Source organism: Sus scrofa, chromosome 3 (assembly GCF_054392235.1).
Source record: "Sus scrofa isolate SSC_HxYL_T2T_F1_AM1 chromosome 3, Sscrofa_HxYL_maternal_Yorkshire_Landrace_v2.0, whole genome shotgun sequence".
In the NCBI taxonomy this organism is placed as follows: domain Eukaryota; kingdom Metazoa; phylum Chordata; class Mammalia; order Artiodactyla; family Suidae; genus Sus; species Sus scrofa.
The window spans coordinates 107156549-107173966 of NC_139385.1; the positions used below are offsets into that span (position 1 = coordinate 107156549).

Genomic DNA, 17418 nt, shown 5'->3' on the forward strand with positions numbered 1-17418 from the left:
GTTTGGTATGCCACAATTTTTTTTTTTTTTTTCTTTTTTTCCTTCCTTGCCTGCACCATGGCACATGGAGTTCCTGGGCCAGGGGTAAATCTGAGCTGGAGCTGCAACCTACACCACAGCTACAGCAACATCAGATCCTTAACCCACTGCCCTTGGCCAGGGATTGAACTGTCCTCCCTCCCCTTACAGAGACACTGTTGATCCCATTGTACTATAGCGGGAACGCCCACAATTTTTCTTTCTTTTTTTATTTTAGGGCTGCACTCGTGGCATATAGAAGCTCGCAGGCTAGGGGTCAAATCAGAGCTGCAGCTGCCAGTACACCACAGCCACAGTAACACAGGGATCCGAACCACATCTGCAACCTACACCACAGTTCATGGCAACACTGGATACTTAACCCACTGAGTGAGGCCAGGGATCGAAGCCACATCCTCATGGTTATTAGTAGGGTTCGTTCCCACTGAGCCACGACAGGAACTCCACAGTTTATTTTTTAAAGATATCTCAGATGTTTCTCCTGAGACATCTTTTTTGATTTTGAGTTTCCCAAATTAATAACAACAATACAACTCTAAGTTTTATTGCACTTCGCTTTATTGTACTTCACAGATATCTGTGGTCTTTTTGGTTTTTTGTTTTTACAAACTGAAGGTTTGTGGCAACTCTGTGTTGAGCCTGTCTGTTGGTGCCATTTTTCATTTTCCCAGTAGCATTATTTTTTTTTTTTTTTTTTTGTCTTTTGTCTTTTTGTTGTTGTTGTTGTTGTTGTTGTTATTGTTGCTATTTCTTGGGCCGCTCCCTCGGCATATGGAGGTTCCCAGGCTAGGGGTCGAATCGGAGCTGTAGCCACTGGCCTACGCCAGAGCCACAGCAACGCGGGATCCGAGCCGCATCTGCAACCTACACCACAGCTCACGGCAACGCTGGATCGTTAACCCACTGAGCAAGGGCAGGGACCCAACCCGCAACCTCATGGTTCCTAGTCGGATTCGTTAACCACTGCGCCACAACGGGAACTCCCTCCCAGTAGCATTATTTTTGAGTTAAGATATGTAGGTTGTTTTTTAAGATGTAATGGCATTGCACACTTACTAGACCACAGTAGAGTGTAAACATAACCTTTATATATGCTCTAGGAAACCAGAAACTTCAGGTGATTCACTTCATTGTGACATTCACTTTATTGTGGTGGTATGAACTGAACCCTCAGTATCTATGAGGCATGCCTATAACAGTAACAAAATGATAAGTAGTAATAGCTGTGTCTAATTCATATCCTAGTCCTCCCGACCTCTCATGCCCTCCTGATATAGATGACAGTAGGGAATAACAAGGATTTGGATGGAAGGAAGGATTTATTTCCTGCCTAAAAGCACTTTCTTCCAAATTAAAAAACAAACAAACAAACAGCTATATTCTACTCAAATAATACCCTTCTGTGGAAGGGATTCAATTAGAGTTTTTCAATATAACTTTTGGTGTATCACATTATGAACATCTAAATGTTTGTTCATTGAAATTTAGTTAATTTCCTAGCTAAGATAAGGGAAATGACAGTGTCCCTAAGGTATATTAATGGTTTATTAGAAACCATTAATAAAATATTAATGTTTCCTGTTCAAGCCATTTGAAGGACATGGCCAGAGATGAGGTAAATGTAGAGAACACAGAAGGAATAGGGCTGAATTTGTCCATTTTAGCTTGCATCTTTCTCTTACTGTTCTTTCTCCACTTTCCACTAACAGTTGGTTCTCTGGCATTTGTATTTATCAGTATGTATGCAAGTATACCACCTGGTAAAGCAGTACAACCTGAAGAATAGAGTGAGTTCTACTTAAGAATGCCAAGAAGCAAAGATTAAAACAGTTTCTCCTCTGGTGGGAAAGGAAGGAGATATAGTTCTTGTCTTAGCTTTGGCAACCGTAACAAAATACCGTAGATTGGATGACATAAGCAAAAGAAATTTATTTTCTTCCAGTTGTGGAGGCTGGAAGTCCAAGCTCAAGATCAGGGTGATCTAGTTCCTGGTAAGAGCCTTCCTTTTGGCTTGTCGATAGCTGCATTCTCATTATGTCCTCCCCTGGTGCAGGGAGGAAGAAAGCTATCTGATATTTCTTCCTCCAGAGACACTAATTCTTTCATGGAGGCCCTCACTCTTATGACCTCATCTAAACCTATTTATCTCCCTGAGGTCCCATCTCCAATTATCATCTGATTTGAGGGTTAGGGCTTCAACACATTAATTTTAGGGGACATAATTTAGTCTATAGCAGGGGTTTACTCTTTTTTTTTGTTTGTTTTGTTTTTTTTTTGTTTTTTTTGTTTTTTTTTTGGTCTTTTCGCCTTTTCTAGGGCCGCTCCCACGGCATATGGAGGTTCCCAGGCCAGGGGTCTAATCGGAGCTGTAGCCGCCGGCCTACGCCAGAGCCACAGCAACGCGGGATCCGAGCCGCATCTGCAACCTACACCACAGCTCACAGCAACGCTGGCTCCTTTAACCCACTGAGCAAGGCCAGGGACCAAACCCGCAATCTCATGGTTCCTAGTCAGATTCGTTAACCACTGCACCACGACGGTAACTCCAGTTCACTCATTTTTTGATGACTTTCTTATATCTTAAAAAGTTGGACCAGTAAAGTAATCCCTTGGGTACTGTCCCCAGAATAAGAAAGTTTTTTCCTTCCTTAAGTTTTATGTGTGACCATGGTTACCATGTTTTTAAAAATAGGAACTCCAGATGTCATGGTAATAATTTTCAGACATCGCAGTCTTTCCCCACAGATTGTGTTACTTTGGCTTCAGTAAAGTTTCTTCCCCCTTTTCTTTTTCACTTCCTCTCTTCTTCCCGGAGCCCTTTTATGGTCTTCTTTTTGTTACATCAGTTTTGGTATAGGCTTTTCTATTTTGCAGGTGGAGACCACGTGGCTTTGCAAGGCCAGAGTTAATGAAGATTTTATACAGCTCACTGGACGATTCCTTTAAACGCCTTATTTATCCTCTCCTTTGCAGAGAGTTCAGGTATGCATCTTGTCTTATTTAACTTTGTGTACTGTTTATTTTTATGTGTGGTAATAGGCCCATTAAAGCATGTAGTAAAATATTTGTTGATCCATTTACCAATCCAAAGAACTGAATAAGCATCTCAGAGTCTTCAATTTAAGCCTAGATTTCAGCCTGTAGAAACATTCACATGCACAGATCACAAAACATAGCTCTTAATAACAGTATACTTTGCACATCTTGACCACTTAATGTGTACCCCTTCCAGTTCTGCCGTACTGGTTTTGCAGTTTGACAACCACGCCAAACAAATGGTTTTATTGATGAAAGATTTGGCTAGGGAGAAACAAACTAAGACATTAATGGAGAAATAAGTTGGCAGTGGTTTTTGAGGTAAGAGAGCCAAAAAAAGCATAAGGAAATCGGTGGAGCACATGATGGATGTATTACTCTGAGAGAAAGCTAATATATATGTTTTTAACTCCCCATGGGTGTTGTTTGAATAATTATCAGCAATAATGAGCAAATATTAGAAGATTATTAAAGTGACCATCTAAGTGGAGTAGCAGAAGATCTAAGGGTTATAAAGAACTGCAAAAGAGGTGCTGTACCAAATCATTTTTGAGGGGAGAAGGTGCACAGCGTTGTCGGGAGGCAAACCCCCTCTTTCCTGCTTCTCTCTAGCCTTTGTCTTGTAGTCAGTCTTTAGAATTCAGGCGTGCCTTTATCTACTCCTTCCTATATGCTATGGATTTTCTTCATTCTCACTTATTTACAGGTTTCAGCAAGGGTTACCTGGAAACCATAGATTTCTAGTCCTCTTTTCAGCCTCACTAGAATTTATAGTAGCCTTTATAATGTATATTTGTTTTCCTTTTACTGGACTTGGCCATTGACTTTGGAGGTGATTAGAGTAAGGAGTAGACAGTAACTATTAAAAAGGCCATATAGCACCTTTGTCAAACTTCCTTTTATCAAAGTCATTCCGTCTCTTGACTCATTCTTTTTAGCCCAGGCATCCGGTAACAGTTCTGTTTCTTTTAGAATCCTGTTTCATTTCAATTCTATGTGAAGTAACATGGCTTGCTTATGAGTGCCAGGCATAAAATTTTAAAAAGGGATTCTGTCCTTAATGAAGAAAAAAAATTATATTATTCAAATTATTTCCTTTTCTCTATATATTTTATCTCATTTTCTCAAGTCACATATAATGTCCAGTGGTGCTTTTGACATTTTTGCATATGTTTGATGTGAATAGTTTTACTTACTGCCTGTGGAATAATTTCATTGCGATATAAAGTATGCAGTTTGAGGAGTGTCATGGCACAGTGGAAATGAATCTGACTGGGAACCATGAGGTTGCGGGTTCGATCCCTTCTCTCGCTCAGTGGGTTAAGGGTCTGGCATTGCTATGAGCTGTGGTTTAGGTTGCAGATGTGGCTCAGATCCCGAGTTGCTGTGTCTGTGGCGTAGGCCAGCGGCTGCAGCTCCAATTAGACCCCTAGCTTGGGACTCTCCATATGCCACTGCCGCTGGTGCAGCCCTAAAAAGACAACAGACAAAAGGGGGAAAAAAAAAAAGGTATGCAGTTTAATGTGAGATATAATGTATAATTCTTCTCGAACTTCCATTAGCAGTGGCAAGCAAGAGCACCTTCCATCTCTTTTCCTAAAATAGTTGAAAGAATACATTTTACTTTTCTCCTTGAGTTGATAAGCAGGTGTTGTCTACAGATGTTTCTCTTGATAGAAATACTTGTAATTACCTGAACAGTAGTTGAGGGAGAAAACCCCCAATCGATTTATTTTTTTAAGGAAAATAACTTTAATTCTCTAACTAAAAAGAAATTTGCCCAAATGTAGAAAAATTGAACGAATCAGTAAATCGCAAGGGGACAAAAAAACCACATAATTTCACTACCCAGAGATAACCATTGTTAATTCATTCCTGTGTGTATTAAAAGAGATCGTGTAGACTATCTTTTTTTTGCAGCCACTTTATGGAGTTCACTATGTAAGATTCGTAATCCGCTTCTGGATTTTTGTTTCCATGATGGTCATGATCATTCATCTGTGTGTCATTTTTCGCACATACGTCTTTCACTAAGACTACGTTATTGGTCACCAAGTACTGTCTGTTATACCAGCTTTAATTATATCTTGAATTTTGTTTCCTTTTTGTCTCCATTTTTACTAAGCGAAAGTATGTCCATGGTTAGTTCAGGTTATCATCATTTCTTGTCCAGATTACTGTACTAGGGTCATAGAAGACCTCTGACTTGTGTTTTCTAATACGTATTCCATGTTGCCATCCTAAAATTCCCAACTAATTATTTCTACTTAAAATCCTTCAGTGGACTTCTTTGTCTCCGTGATAAAATGGAAGCTCTTTAGAAGAACACACATGACCCTTTGTAGTCTGGTTTTTTCTTCCTCTGCAGCCCTTTGTCTTGCCATTTTTTTTGGTTACTTTCTCATGTGAAAGTACTTGCTTTTTCTATAATGAGCCATGAGCTTTTGCATATGCTGCTTCTGTTGCCTTTGATCTACTCTCCCTACTTTTATTTGCTTAACTATTAATGATCTTTCTTGATTCCCCTAAGAAAACTTCTCTTTTAGAAAGTTCTCCTAATTTAGCTATCCCTACAGTGTGTTTTACTCATCTGTTTATTTTTCTGTTTCTTCCACTAGACTGTGATCTTCAGGGCAGGAATTTGATCTTTTCAGATTTGTAGTTCTCACATTGATCCCAGTACCCTACATAAGATTAAGTGCAAATGCTTACTCAATAAAGTTAAAAGCGAAGATTTAGAAATACCTGTAATGATATTTTCATATTGCTTGGGTGAATGCAGGGAGAATGACAGTGAAATGTTAAGAGAGGATGAGAGAAAAGCCTTAAGAAACTGAAGCCAGAAAAACATATGTTAGCTAGCTGTATGTGCCTTCAGGTATGTAGATAATTCTAGCTCAGTGCTCTTAGGCAATGTGCTTTGAATTGCTTTTGTTATCTCAATTTTCTTTTTTCTTTTTCTTTTTGTCTTTTTAAGGCCACACCCGCAACATACGGAGGTTCCCAGGCTAGGGGTTGAATCAGATCTGTAGCTGCTGGCCTACACCACAGCCACAGCAACCTGGAATCTGAGCTTCATCTGCAACCTATACCATAGCTCACGGCAACTCTGGATCCTTAACCCACTGAGCGAGGCTAGGGATCGAACCTGCGTCCTCATGGATGCCAGTTGGGTGCGTGGACCACAGAGCCATGGTGGGAACTCCTGGTTTCTCAGTTTTCTTGTAGCCAATGCATTTTTTTTTTTTTTAACTTGGTGTAATAGAGAAGACATACTTTTTATAAATCCTTTTGACTCTCGAGAGAGAATATGTTAGGAACTTTTGTTAAATAGGTGAATGGTGCGAAACTTAGTTTCCAAATGCCTTTAAGTCCAGTATAGACACATATATATTTTCTGATCCTATCAAAGATTTCAAAAGTAGACTGTTGTTTTGTTGTTGTTGTTGTTGTTGTTGTTTTTGGTTTTGTCTTTTTAGGGCCGTACCCACAGCATATGGATGTTTCCAGGCTAGAAGTTGTAGGTGGAATCAGAGCTGCAGCTGCCAGCCTACACTACAGCCACAGCAACACCAGATCCAAGTGATATCTGCAACCTAGACCACAGCTCATGGCAAGGCCAAATCCTTAACCCACTGAGTGAAGCTAAGGATCGCCCACGTCCTTGTGGATACCAGTCACATTTATTACTGCTGAGCCACAAAGGGAGCTCCTGAAAGTAGACTTTTGATAGCATCTCTGGATAAAATTGGAAAGTTATTTATCGGAGACATGGATCTAGACTGGTATTAGTATCTGTGGCCATGTCACATCACTGTGAGAAAACAAGGGGCTCGATGTGGGGAATAGAATGGAGTGAGACAGTGACATGGAGATAGATACATATAGATGAGGATATAAGTATTGATGGAGGCTACTTATGGTTTAATCTTTTATTACTAATCATGTGTTTATATATTTCATCAGCTGGTAAACTTTAATTTGACATCCCATATAATGTCCAAATCTTTATATACTCTGGCTCTTTCGTAAACACAGATGATATATAGGTTTTTTACATAAGGAAGAGCAGTTAGAAAAGGAGTGTAGATATGACAAGCTCTGCAGGTTTGATACCACAAATTGTTTATGGTGTCGTGTATTACTGAGATTAGCAAAAATAGACTCATTATAATTTTGTATATGGTTTTATTCTCTTAAATTGTTATAATAAATGCTCTGGTAAGGAATAATTGGATAAAATGAATTCTGTTCTTTTTCTGAAAGAAAATTTGAATGAATGAAACACTGAATACTTTATCTTTTTTTTTCTTTCTCTTTTTCTGTTTCTAAAGAGCCAAACTAACATCAGATGCAGAGAAGGAATCAGTGATGATGTTTGGAAGGAACCTTCGTCAGCTCCTTTTAACAAGCCCAGTCCCAGGGCGCACCTTGATGGGAGTGGATCCTGGTTACAAACATGGTTGCAAATTAGCTATAATTTCTCCTACCAGTAAGCATATCTTTTAGCTTTTTGTATAGAATTTGGTTGGTTGGTCATAAACTCCACTTCATGTATTTCATACGAATTTCGAAATGTTAGTTTTCGAGGATTAGAAGATAGGTTTCTCATCAAAAGAGATATGGGATCGGAATCAATTTTCCTATTTGTCTTGTTTGTTGACCCAAACACTCAACATTTACTATCATTTATGCCCTTTCCTTTGTGGCATGCAGAAGTTTCCGGGCCAAGACAGTGACCTGAGCCACAGCAGTGACAGCACTGAATCCTTAACCCACTAAGCCATCAGGGAGCTCCCCACAGGACGTCTTTATTGTTTTGTGCAGTCAATATTTTTTTTTTCTCTATTTGCCCTTTCCATTATCTTTATTTCTTTCTGCACTTCTTGGTTTCCACGAGATCATTTTCTTTCTTCTTTTTTTTTTTTTTTTTTTTTTTAAATCTTTTTAGGGCCACACCTGCAGCATATGAAAGTTCCTAGGCTAGGGGTTGAATAGGAGCTGCAGCTGCCGGCCTATGCCACAGCTCACAGCGACACCGGATCCTTAACCCACAGAGTAAGGCCAGGGATCGAACACATGTCCTTATGTGTACTAGTTGGTTTCATTACCGCTGAGCCGCAAGGGGAACTCCAGGGATGATTTTCTTTCTGCTTGGAAGTCTAGGCTGTTTTTTGTTTGTTTGTTTTTTTCTTTTTTTAAATTTATTTTTTCCCCACTGTACAGCAAGGGGATCAAGTTATCCTTACATGTATATGTTTTTTTTTTCCCCACCCTTTGTTCTGTTGCAATATGAGTATCTAGACATAGTTCTCAATGCTGCTCAGCAGGATCTCCTTGTAAATCTATTCTAAGTTGTGTCTGATAACCCCAAGCTCTCGATCCCTCCCACTCCCTCCCTCTCCCATCGGGCTAGGCTGTTATTTTTAATGTGGATCAGCTTGTGACAGGTAGTCTCAGTTTCTATGCCTGAAAGTTTCTGATTGGCCTTTGGTTTGAAAAAATATTTTTGCTAGGTGTAGAATTCAAGATTGGCAGTTACCTTCAATACTTAAAGATACATTCCTTTTTTCTTTTTTCTTTTTTTTCTGGCTACTACAGTTTCTCTTGAGAAATCAGCCCAAAATCTTATTGGTCCTTTGAAGGTAATAATATTTTCCTCTGGGTGCTAAGCCTTTTCTTTGTAGCTTTCCAAAGTTTTCTTATGTGCTTTGCTGTTCGTGTGCATGTTGGTTTTTGTTCTTGGTCATGGGGTAGGGAACACATGAATTCTGCTTGAGGTTTGTGAAACTTTTAGCTTCTCTTTCTGGAATTCCAATTATATGTATATTAGACCATTCAATTTCCTCTTCTATTTTCCAATCTTTTATTTTCTATTGATTATCTTTAGGTTAATCCTCTATTGTGCTAATCTACTATTAAATGCATCCATTGAAGGTTTTTTTTTTTTTGTGACTGTACCTGTGGCATATGGAGGTTCCTGGGCCAGGGGTCCAATTGGAGCCTCAGCTGTGGCCTGTGTCACAGCCACGGCAACACTGAATCTGAGCCACATCTGTGACCCATGGTGCAGTTTGTGGCAGCACCAGATCCTTAACCTACTGAGCCAGGCCAGGGATTGAACCTCACAGAGAAAACTTCGGGTTCTTAACCCACCAAGTCACAATGGAAACTTTGAGTTATTTATTTAAGTTACTAAGTTTTTGAATTTCCATTTGATACTTATAAAAAAATAGGTTATAATTCTATGGTGAATTTCTTCACCTTTTAATTTTTTTAAATCTTTTAAATTTTTATTTTGTTTTCTTTGGTTTAGGTTCTCATTTCCGGAATAACCTTTTCTTTCATATTTAATTCATTCCTGAGTTCTTATTTCTGAGATTTTCTAATTCTGATTTATTTTATCCTCATTTACTATAACCTTTTTTTTTTTGATAGTTTTCTCTTATATATTAGATTACATTTTTTCCTCTGTTTTGGGGTGCATTGTTCTGTGAGGTCATCATACTCATCTTTTTTATTTCCTGTTTTGAGAAATAGTCATTCTATATGAAATTTGACTGTGATTCTTTTCTGTTGCTTAGTTTTAGATAAAATTCATTTTCATCAACTTTTAGAATGGAAGACTGGGTAGGGTGCTTTATGTATCTAGAACTGTCATTTCTATTTTTTCCAAATTATTGGGAAGAAAAACTGTTATATCTATTTGTATAGAGATAACTTTATACTTTCTGAAATTTGCATTCCTATTGCTTTCTTCCCTTTTAGTTAGACTTCCCCCACTACCTTTGCGCATACTGTCCCTAACCTAGCTCAGTGTGGATATGATTCTTAGTACTTTTTTTCTCACTCTGGGTTTTTTTCTTGAAAGGAATAGTCTACTTGTTCATTTTGAGTTCAGAGATCAGAGTTCTCCAATCCTTTTTGAACGTACTGTGCAACCTTTGTACTGATCTATAAATTAGAGTATGCAAAGGTCTTTTCCAGTTTCACTTCTTGTTCTCAAACAGACCTGTTTTAATTTCCAGGGAAGCACCTTCTGACATTTTGGTGTTTCTTCCAATCTCAGGTCCAGGAGATACTCCATTGTTTCTTTCTGCCTCCTCCCACAGAAATGCCCATGCCTTTGGTCCTTGTCATTGTTGGTGCATTGTTCACACCTCCTCTTTGGAGTTTTGTAGTGATACTTTTTTATAGGTGTAATCAAGGGTTTTTGATTTTGCTATCCTGGCTGCTTTGTCTTTTTATGCTATGCATTTTTACAATAAATGATAAGTATATTTTATCAGGTTTTTTTTTTTTTTTTGTATCTGTTGAGCTGTCCTTTACTGCTAGGTATTGGACAAAAAGCCATAGGATAGCTGTATTGCTTATCAGATGGTTCTTTTTAAAATTTTATACGCACATGCATACATACACACATATGTATTTTTTGTTTTGGTAAGACTTCTAAAATTTATCCATTTCATGATTTAATCTAAATTAACTTAAAGTTGTTTATAATAATGTCTCCGTATTTTTTAAATTTGTGCTGAATCTCTAGTTATACCCCTTTTCATTTCTTTTTTTTATCATTTATTTATATATGTATTTTCTTCTAATGTACAGCATAGTGACCCAGTTACACTTACATGTATACGTTCTTTTTTCTCACATTACATGTTCCATCATAAGTGACTAGACAGAGTTCCCAGTGCTACACAGTAGGATCCTATTGCTCATCCATCCCAAAGGCAACGTTCTACATCTATTTACCCCAAGCTCCCACTCCCTCCCCTTCCCTCTTGGCAACCGCAAGTCTATTCTCCAAGTCCATGATTTTCTTTTCTGTGGAAAGGTTCCTTTGTGCCGTATATTATATTCCAGATAAAAGTGATATCATATGATATTTGTCTTTCTCTTTCTGACTTAACTTCACTCAAGATGAGAGTCTCTAGTTGCATCCATGTTGCTGTAAATGGCATTATTTTGTTCTTTTTATGGCTGAGTAGTATTCCATTGTGTATATATACCACATCTTCCCAATCCAATCATATGTCCTTGGACATTTGGGTTGATTCCATGTCTTGCCTATTGTGAATAGAGCTTCAGTGGACATGCAGGTGCATGTGTCTTTTAAGGAAGATTTTGTCCTGATATATGCCCAAGAGTGGGATTGCTGGGTCATATGGTAGTTCTATGAATCGTTTCTAAGGTCCCTCCATACTGTTCTCCATAGTGGTTGTACCAGCTTACATTCCCACCAGCAGTGCAGGAGGGTTCCCTTTTCTCCACACCCCGCCCCAGCATTTGTTATTTGTGGACTTACTACTGACGGCCATTCTGACTGGTGTGAGGTGGTATCTCGTGGTAGTTTTGATTTGCATTTCTCTAATAATCAGGGATGTTGAGCATTGTTTCAAGTGCTTATTGGCCATCTGTATATCTTCCTGGGAGAAATGTCTATTCAGGTCTTTTTTCCATTTTTCCATTGGGTTGTTGGCTTTTTTGCTGTTGAGTTGTATAAGTTGTTTGTATATTTTAGAGATTAGGCCCTTGTCAGTTGCATCATTTGAAACTATTTTCTCCCATTCTGTAAGTTGTCTTTTTGTTTTCTTTTTGGTTTCCTTTGCTGTGCAAAAGCTTGTCAGTTTGATTAGGTCCCATTGGTTTATTTTTGCTTTTATGTCTGTTGCTTTGGGAGATGGACCTGAGAACACATTTGCAAGGTTGATGTCAGAGAATGTTTTGCCTATGTTCTTCTCCAGGAGTCTTATATTTAAGTCTTTCACCAACTTTGAATCTCTAGTTATACATACCCCTTTTCATTTCTAATATATTTTATATATTTTATATTTTAATATATTTTCATTTCTAATGTAATTTATATTTGTGCCTTCTTTCTTTTTCTTGATTGGTATTGCTGCAAGTATGTATTTTTCGTAACAAATGACTTTTTTTTTTTGTCGTTTTAGGGCCACACCCGCAGCATATGGATGTTCCCAGGCTAGGAGTCAAATCAGAGCTACAGCTGCTGGCCTACACCACAGCCACAGCAACATGGGATCCAAGACACGTCTGCGACCTATACCACAGCTCATGGCAACGCTGAATCCTTAATCCACTGAGCGAGGCCAGGGATCGAACCCACAACCTCATGGTTCCTAGTCAGATTTGTGCTGCGCCACGATGGAGACTCCACAAATGACTTTAAATTTTGTCGATTCTTTCTTTTATATTTTTTCCTGTTTTATTAATTTCTGGTTTTAACTTTATCATTTTCTTCTTTTCACTTTCTTTTACGTTTTTATTTCGTTCTTTTCCCAACTTCTTAAGTTGGTCACTTAGCTTATTATATCTACTTTTTAGGTAGTTAGTTTCAAATTTTAAAACATTTCTAGCTGAAATGCAGTATAATAGAGAAAAGCCCATGGTTTATAAGAAAACAACTGAAAAAATTATTTAAGGGAAAGAAATTTACACACCTACAACCCAAAGGAAAAAATAGAATAGTATTACAACATTCTCTGATATATAGTAAATATTCAGCAAATACTAGTTTTTAGTTTTATTGATATTAAATATTATTAAAGTCATTTCTCTTTTAGGTATCATGGCATATTATCTAGCTAATAAAGATTTGTGCAACAGAATAGAGTCCTGGTAACTTGGGAAATAGCAAAATTTTAGAGTGTTAGGGAGAATCTAAGGAATATGATTGATTCAGATTGCATTTTAAAAGATGAGCCAGTTTTCTTTTCAGTTTCACCTTGCTTCATCAAATCAGTGGTGGGTTATGTTTTATAATTTTTTTCATTTTTTTCTAAGGTCAGATACTTCATACTGATGTGGTTTACCTGCATTGTGGACAAGGCTTCCGAGAGGCCGAGAAAATAAAGAGGCTTTTGCTGAATTTCAAGTATGAAAATAAATAACCTTTTGAGTACTTCTGTGGCTCAGCCAATCAGAGATACCCTTGAAGTCCCTAATTTGGGCCAGGGAGGGATTAAGGGAAATGCCTTGGTGAGAAAGAAGGAACCATGTAAGCACTGCTGGGGCAAATTGCTGGAGAACCCTGCATTTGGAGCCTTTGGAGACATGCTCCTCTTTTCCTCTGCTGCTTTCACTAAACAAAAGTGGTAATTATGAGCAAAAGCGAGCATTTAAATCTTCTGTTTGGACCTTCTCTCTCTTTTGCTTTTTTCATGGATTTGAGGAATGGATGTGGGAGTGGTTAGAAGCTTCAGAAATTATTTGAAAACATATCACATAATTCAGTCATAATTCTCTATTATGGCTTAGAATGCTCCAGAATTTACTTCTTCATGTCTGAATTTGGTTCCTTCTATATGGAAAGAAACCTGACTATTCTTGAGATTGTGTGACATAAAACATTTCTCCACTGCCTCCTATAGTACCAAGTGCAGGGACAATGTCTTTTATTCTGTGGAAGTGTGCATTGCCCTTATGAGATAGGGGAGAGGTTGCCTGACTGTATGAGAGATTAAGAGCATCATATAATAATGTCTGTGTATTCTGTACATCTCCTGATTGATTTAGAAGCATGCCTTGACCTCATCCACTTTCGCATTCTGTCTCTCCTTGAAGTTGCAGCACTGTGGTGATTGGAAATGGAACTGCCTGCCGGGAAACAGAAGCTTACTTTGCTGACCTGATAATGAAAAACTACTTTGCACCACTGGATGTTGTTTACTGGTAAGGCCGTTAGGAATGTTTCTTTTCTTTGAGAGGCAAAGGAACTTCTAAAGTTTCTTCTGTAATGAATTCTCCCTTCTCTTTTTAAGATACATACCTTGTTTGCCCTTATATCACCTCTTACTATTCATAAGAGCTTTGCAGAACAATTACAGTGTCTATCTCGTGGAAAAGTTTGAGTTTCAATATCCTGAAACCTCCCACAGACTCAGCAAGTTAGGGCTTACTTGGATTCATGGGATTTTCCAGGCTGTACATTGCATGAGGGCTCTAGCTAATTAGGGACTAGTGAGTAGAATGCTGTATACAGCTAGCAGCTATAGACTATAGGTAACTTAGCCTTGTCCTAAAGTTTTGATGTCTGTGAATCATTGGCCTTCAGAACTGAGAGCCAAGGTAAGTATTACAGATTAAAAGCATTTCTGATGTTCCTTTCTTGTCTCTTCATCACATGCTTTCATTTTGTATAGGTGTGCAATTAACTGGGACATAACTTGGATTAGCATGACCTGTTTCTCTAGTTGCAGTCCTAGACCTGGAACTAGAGTAGTTCTGTTTTCATCCACACTGTTTCCTCACTTTCTTTTTGACCTCAAATAGACACATTTCCCTTTTCCAAAATGCAGCAGAATGCTAAATCCTAAAGGATTTAAATCTGGGAGAGAAGATAGTTATAATGGATGATATCTGGGGAAGAGTAAGTAAGAGCCATCTCCCACTGCTTTTTGAGGAACATCACAACTAAGTATAGTCAACTGATAAATATGTGATCAGGATCAGCAAAAGAAAAACAAAACCCGGAGTTCCCATCGTGGCGCAGTGGTTAACGAATCCGACTAGGAACCATGAGGTTGCGGGTTCGGTCCCTGCCCTTGCTCAGTGGGTTAACGATCCGGCGTTGCCGTGAGCTGTGGTGTAGGTTGCAGACGCGGCTTGGATCCCGCGTTGCTGTGGCTCTGGCGTAGGCCGGTGGCTCCAGCTCCGATTCGACCCCTAGCCTGGGAACCTCCATATGCCGCGGGAGCGGCCCAAGAAATAGCAACAACGACAACAATAACAACAACAACAACAACAAAAGACAAAAAAAAAAAAAAGAAAAACAAAACCCAACACAGGAAGAATTCTAGGATCCAGTTAGATAGGCCAAAAGTGAGATAGGCCTTGTATTTAGTACAGTTTTCCATGAGCCAAGAGTATAATCAGGATGTTAGAAAAACATTTCAGGGCAACCAAAGGAGAGTAGAAAGAAGGTCGGAGACAAACTATCGGTGCCATGGGATCATAGTTCAGGAAAGGATCAGATTGAATAATCTGCCTCAGCATTTTTCTTTCTCCCTGTGGTTGCTCAGGTTGGTCTGGGAAGCACTCCGGATCTCAATTCTGGGAACTGCACTCATGCATCCAGTCTTTTGAGAACCTAATAGAGGGACCTGCATAGCCAGTTCAGTTTATTTCAGGCAACTTCTCTGATTCTTTTTTTTTTTTTTTTTTTTTTTTTTTTTTTTTTTGTCTTTTTGCCATTTCTTGAGCCGCTCCCACGGCATATGGAGGTTCCCAGGCTAGGGGTCTAATCGGAGCTGTAGCCACTGGCCTACGCCAGAGCCACAACAACGCGGGATCCGAGCCGCATCTGCGACCTACACCACAGCTCATGGCAATGCCGGATCCTTAACCCACTGAGCAAGGGCAGGGATCAAACCCGCAACCTCATGGTTCCTAGTCGGATTCGTTAACCACTGCGCCACCACGGGAACTCCGATTATAAATAGAACTTTCAAATCATTAAAAACATTAAATACTGAAAGACTTGTTAGATTTCATCTGAATTTGCTTATAGAGTCTTCCTTTCTTGAACTGTCAGCTATGTGTGGCAATGGAGAGAGGCTGAGCTTTGGAGCCAGACAAAGCGGGGTTCATCTTTTGTTGTCTCCATTTACTAGTTATGCAATTTTGAGAGTTACTCTTCCTTTCTGAGCTTCTCTTCCCTTCATCACTTAAAATGAGGAATACTTTTGCTTTCAGTAACATTTTGAAGTTTTTGTTACAATTATATTTGTTTTCATTACAGTTATCTTGCATATTAAATATTAAAACATTCTTTTGTATTTATCTCTTTTTGTGTTTGTATTTAGAATTAATTTACTGCAAAAAAAATTTGGATGGATGTGTCAGGGTACATGGGATTTACAAGTCAGAAGATAAGTCACGGTGTATGTTAACCTATGGCAAGTATGTCAGGGTAAAAGGTGCTGGAAGGAATGGATAAGAGGGAATGTGCTGGTGGATGTGTCAGGAAAATGTTTTTCAGGACGAGTAGCTGAAAGAATTATAGGAATGCCTATCAGATTATCAGAGGGTTAAAAATGACTGCCAGAGAAAGCATAGAAATTTCAACTTAAATGTAGGTTGCAATGTAACTTTGAGAAATTATGGCTGAGAAATATGGTTTCTTCATAATGGCATGCTGAACTGGCAGAATGATAACAAAATGAAACTGAACAGCTGATTTTCCTAAGGTACTCATTGTAAATTCTGACTAGACATTTGCATTATTTGAGGATTTCAAAAGCATATAATAAAACATTAGCAAAAGGATTCCAACAGTACATTAAAAGAATAATACACTATGACAAGTAAAGTTCAAATCAGAACTGCAGAGATGGTTCAATTGTAGGAAATCTACTATTTCTATAATTTAGCATATTGATCAAAAGGGAAAAAACCTCTATGGCAAAATTCTGCAAAAAGCATACGTGTTATCTTTAGTTCTTGATTTTTAAAATGTAATAAAATAGGAATCAGTATTTTCAAAATACTCAGAAATAAAGACTATTTCCTTTAAATGATTTTTTAAAAAAAATAGACAAAAGGCAGTATCAACCTTAAGGGAAACACTAGAAGCACTGTAATAAAAGTAAAGGAGGAAAAAAATCCACTATCATTACTGTTATATAATAGCTTTTCAAAGATATTGCATAACACAAATAAGAGAAGAAAATAAGGTAGAAATAAGTAGAATTCCTTGAAAAGGAATTGATAAATTCATCATCTTGCAGATGATATGACCATGTGTTTAATATAGGATGCGTCTGTGAAAAGAAATACTACAATATTATATGTGTCGTTTGTTTTAAGTATATGCTAGAATAATTTGCTCTTTTCAATCCTCTAGCACATAGGCACTCATTTTAATTTTTGAGTATCTGAATATATATTCCCTTTTATTTCATTTTTTTGCCTTTTTTTTTTAGGGATGCCCCCTCATCATATGGAAATTCTCAGGCTAGCGGTTGAATCTGAGCTGTAGCCTCCGGCCTACACCACAGCCATAGCAACGCAGGATCCAAGCCACACTGCGACCTACACCACAGGAGCTCCGGATCCTTAACCCTCTGAGCGAGGCCAAGGATCAAACCCGCATCCTCATGGATGCTAGTCGGGTTCATAACCCACTAAGCCACAACAGGATTTCTGTGTATATTCCCATTCATTTCAAAACATCATACTTGGTGATTTTCTCCTTTCAAAACACTATTCCTGTTTTTCCTTTTGTAAAAAATAGTGTTTTTTATGTAGCAGTGTAATTGCTATGTAGCTAAATTATATAGCAAGATTTATTGAAATGTAGAAATGACTAGCTCCTAATGA

At 38.3% G+C, this 17418-nt stretch overlaps 1 protein-coding gene and 1 long non-coding RNA gene across 7 annotated transcripts in view; both read left to right on the plus strand.

Annotated features, from left to right (window-relative positions):
* LOC146404833 (uncharacterized) overlaps nt 1–17418 on the plus strand; it is a 1439763-nt gene that overhangs the window by 204761 nt on the left and 1217584 nt on the right. The gene's annotated exons all lie outside the window — the stretch shown is intronic.
* SRBD1 (S1 RNA binding domain 1) overlaps nt 1–17418 on the plus strand; it is a 226402-nt gene that overhangs the window by 57899 nt on the left and 151085 nt on the right. For all 6 annotated transcript variants that reach the window (XM_021087562.2, XM_021087563.2, XM_021087564.2 and 3 more), the window contains exons 11-14: nt 2914–3021; nt 7410–7567; nt 12883–12973; nt 13663–13770. In XM_021087562.2, the coding sequence (XP_020943221.2) occupies nt 2914–3021; nt 7410–7567; nt 12883–12973; nt 13663–13770 (465 nt within the window). The remainder of the gene's footprint in view (nt 1–2913; nt 3022–7409; nt 7568–12882; nt 12974–13662; nt 13771–17418) is intronic.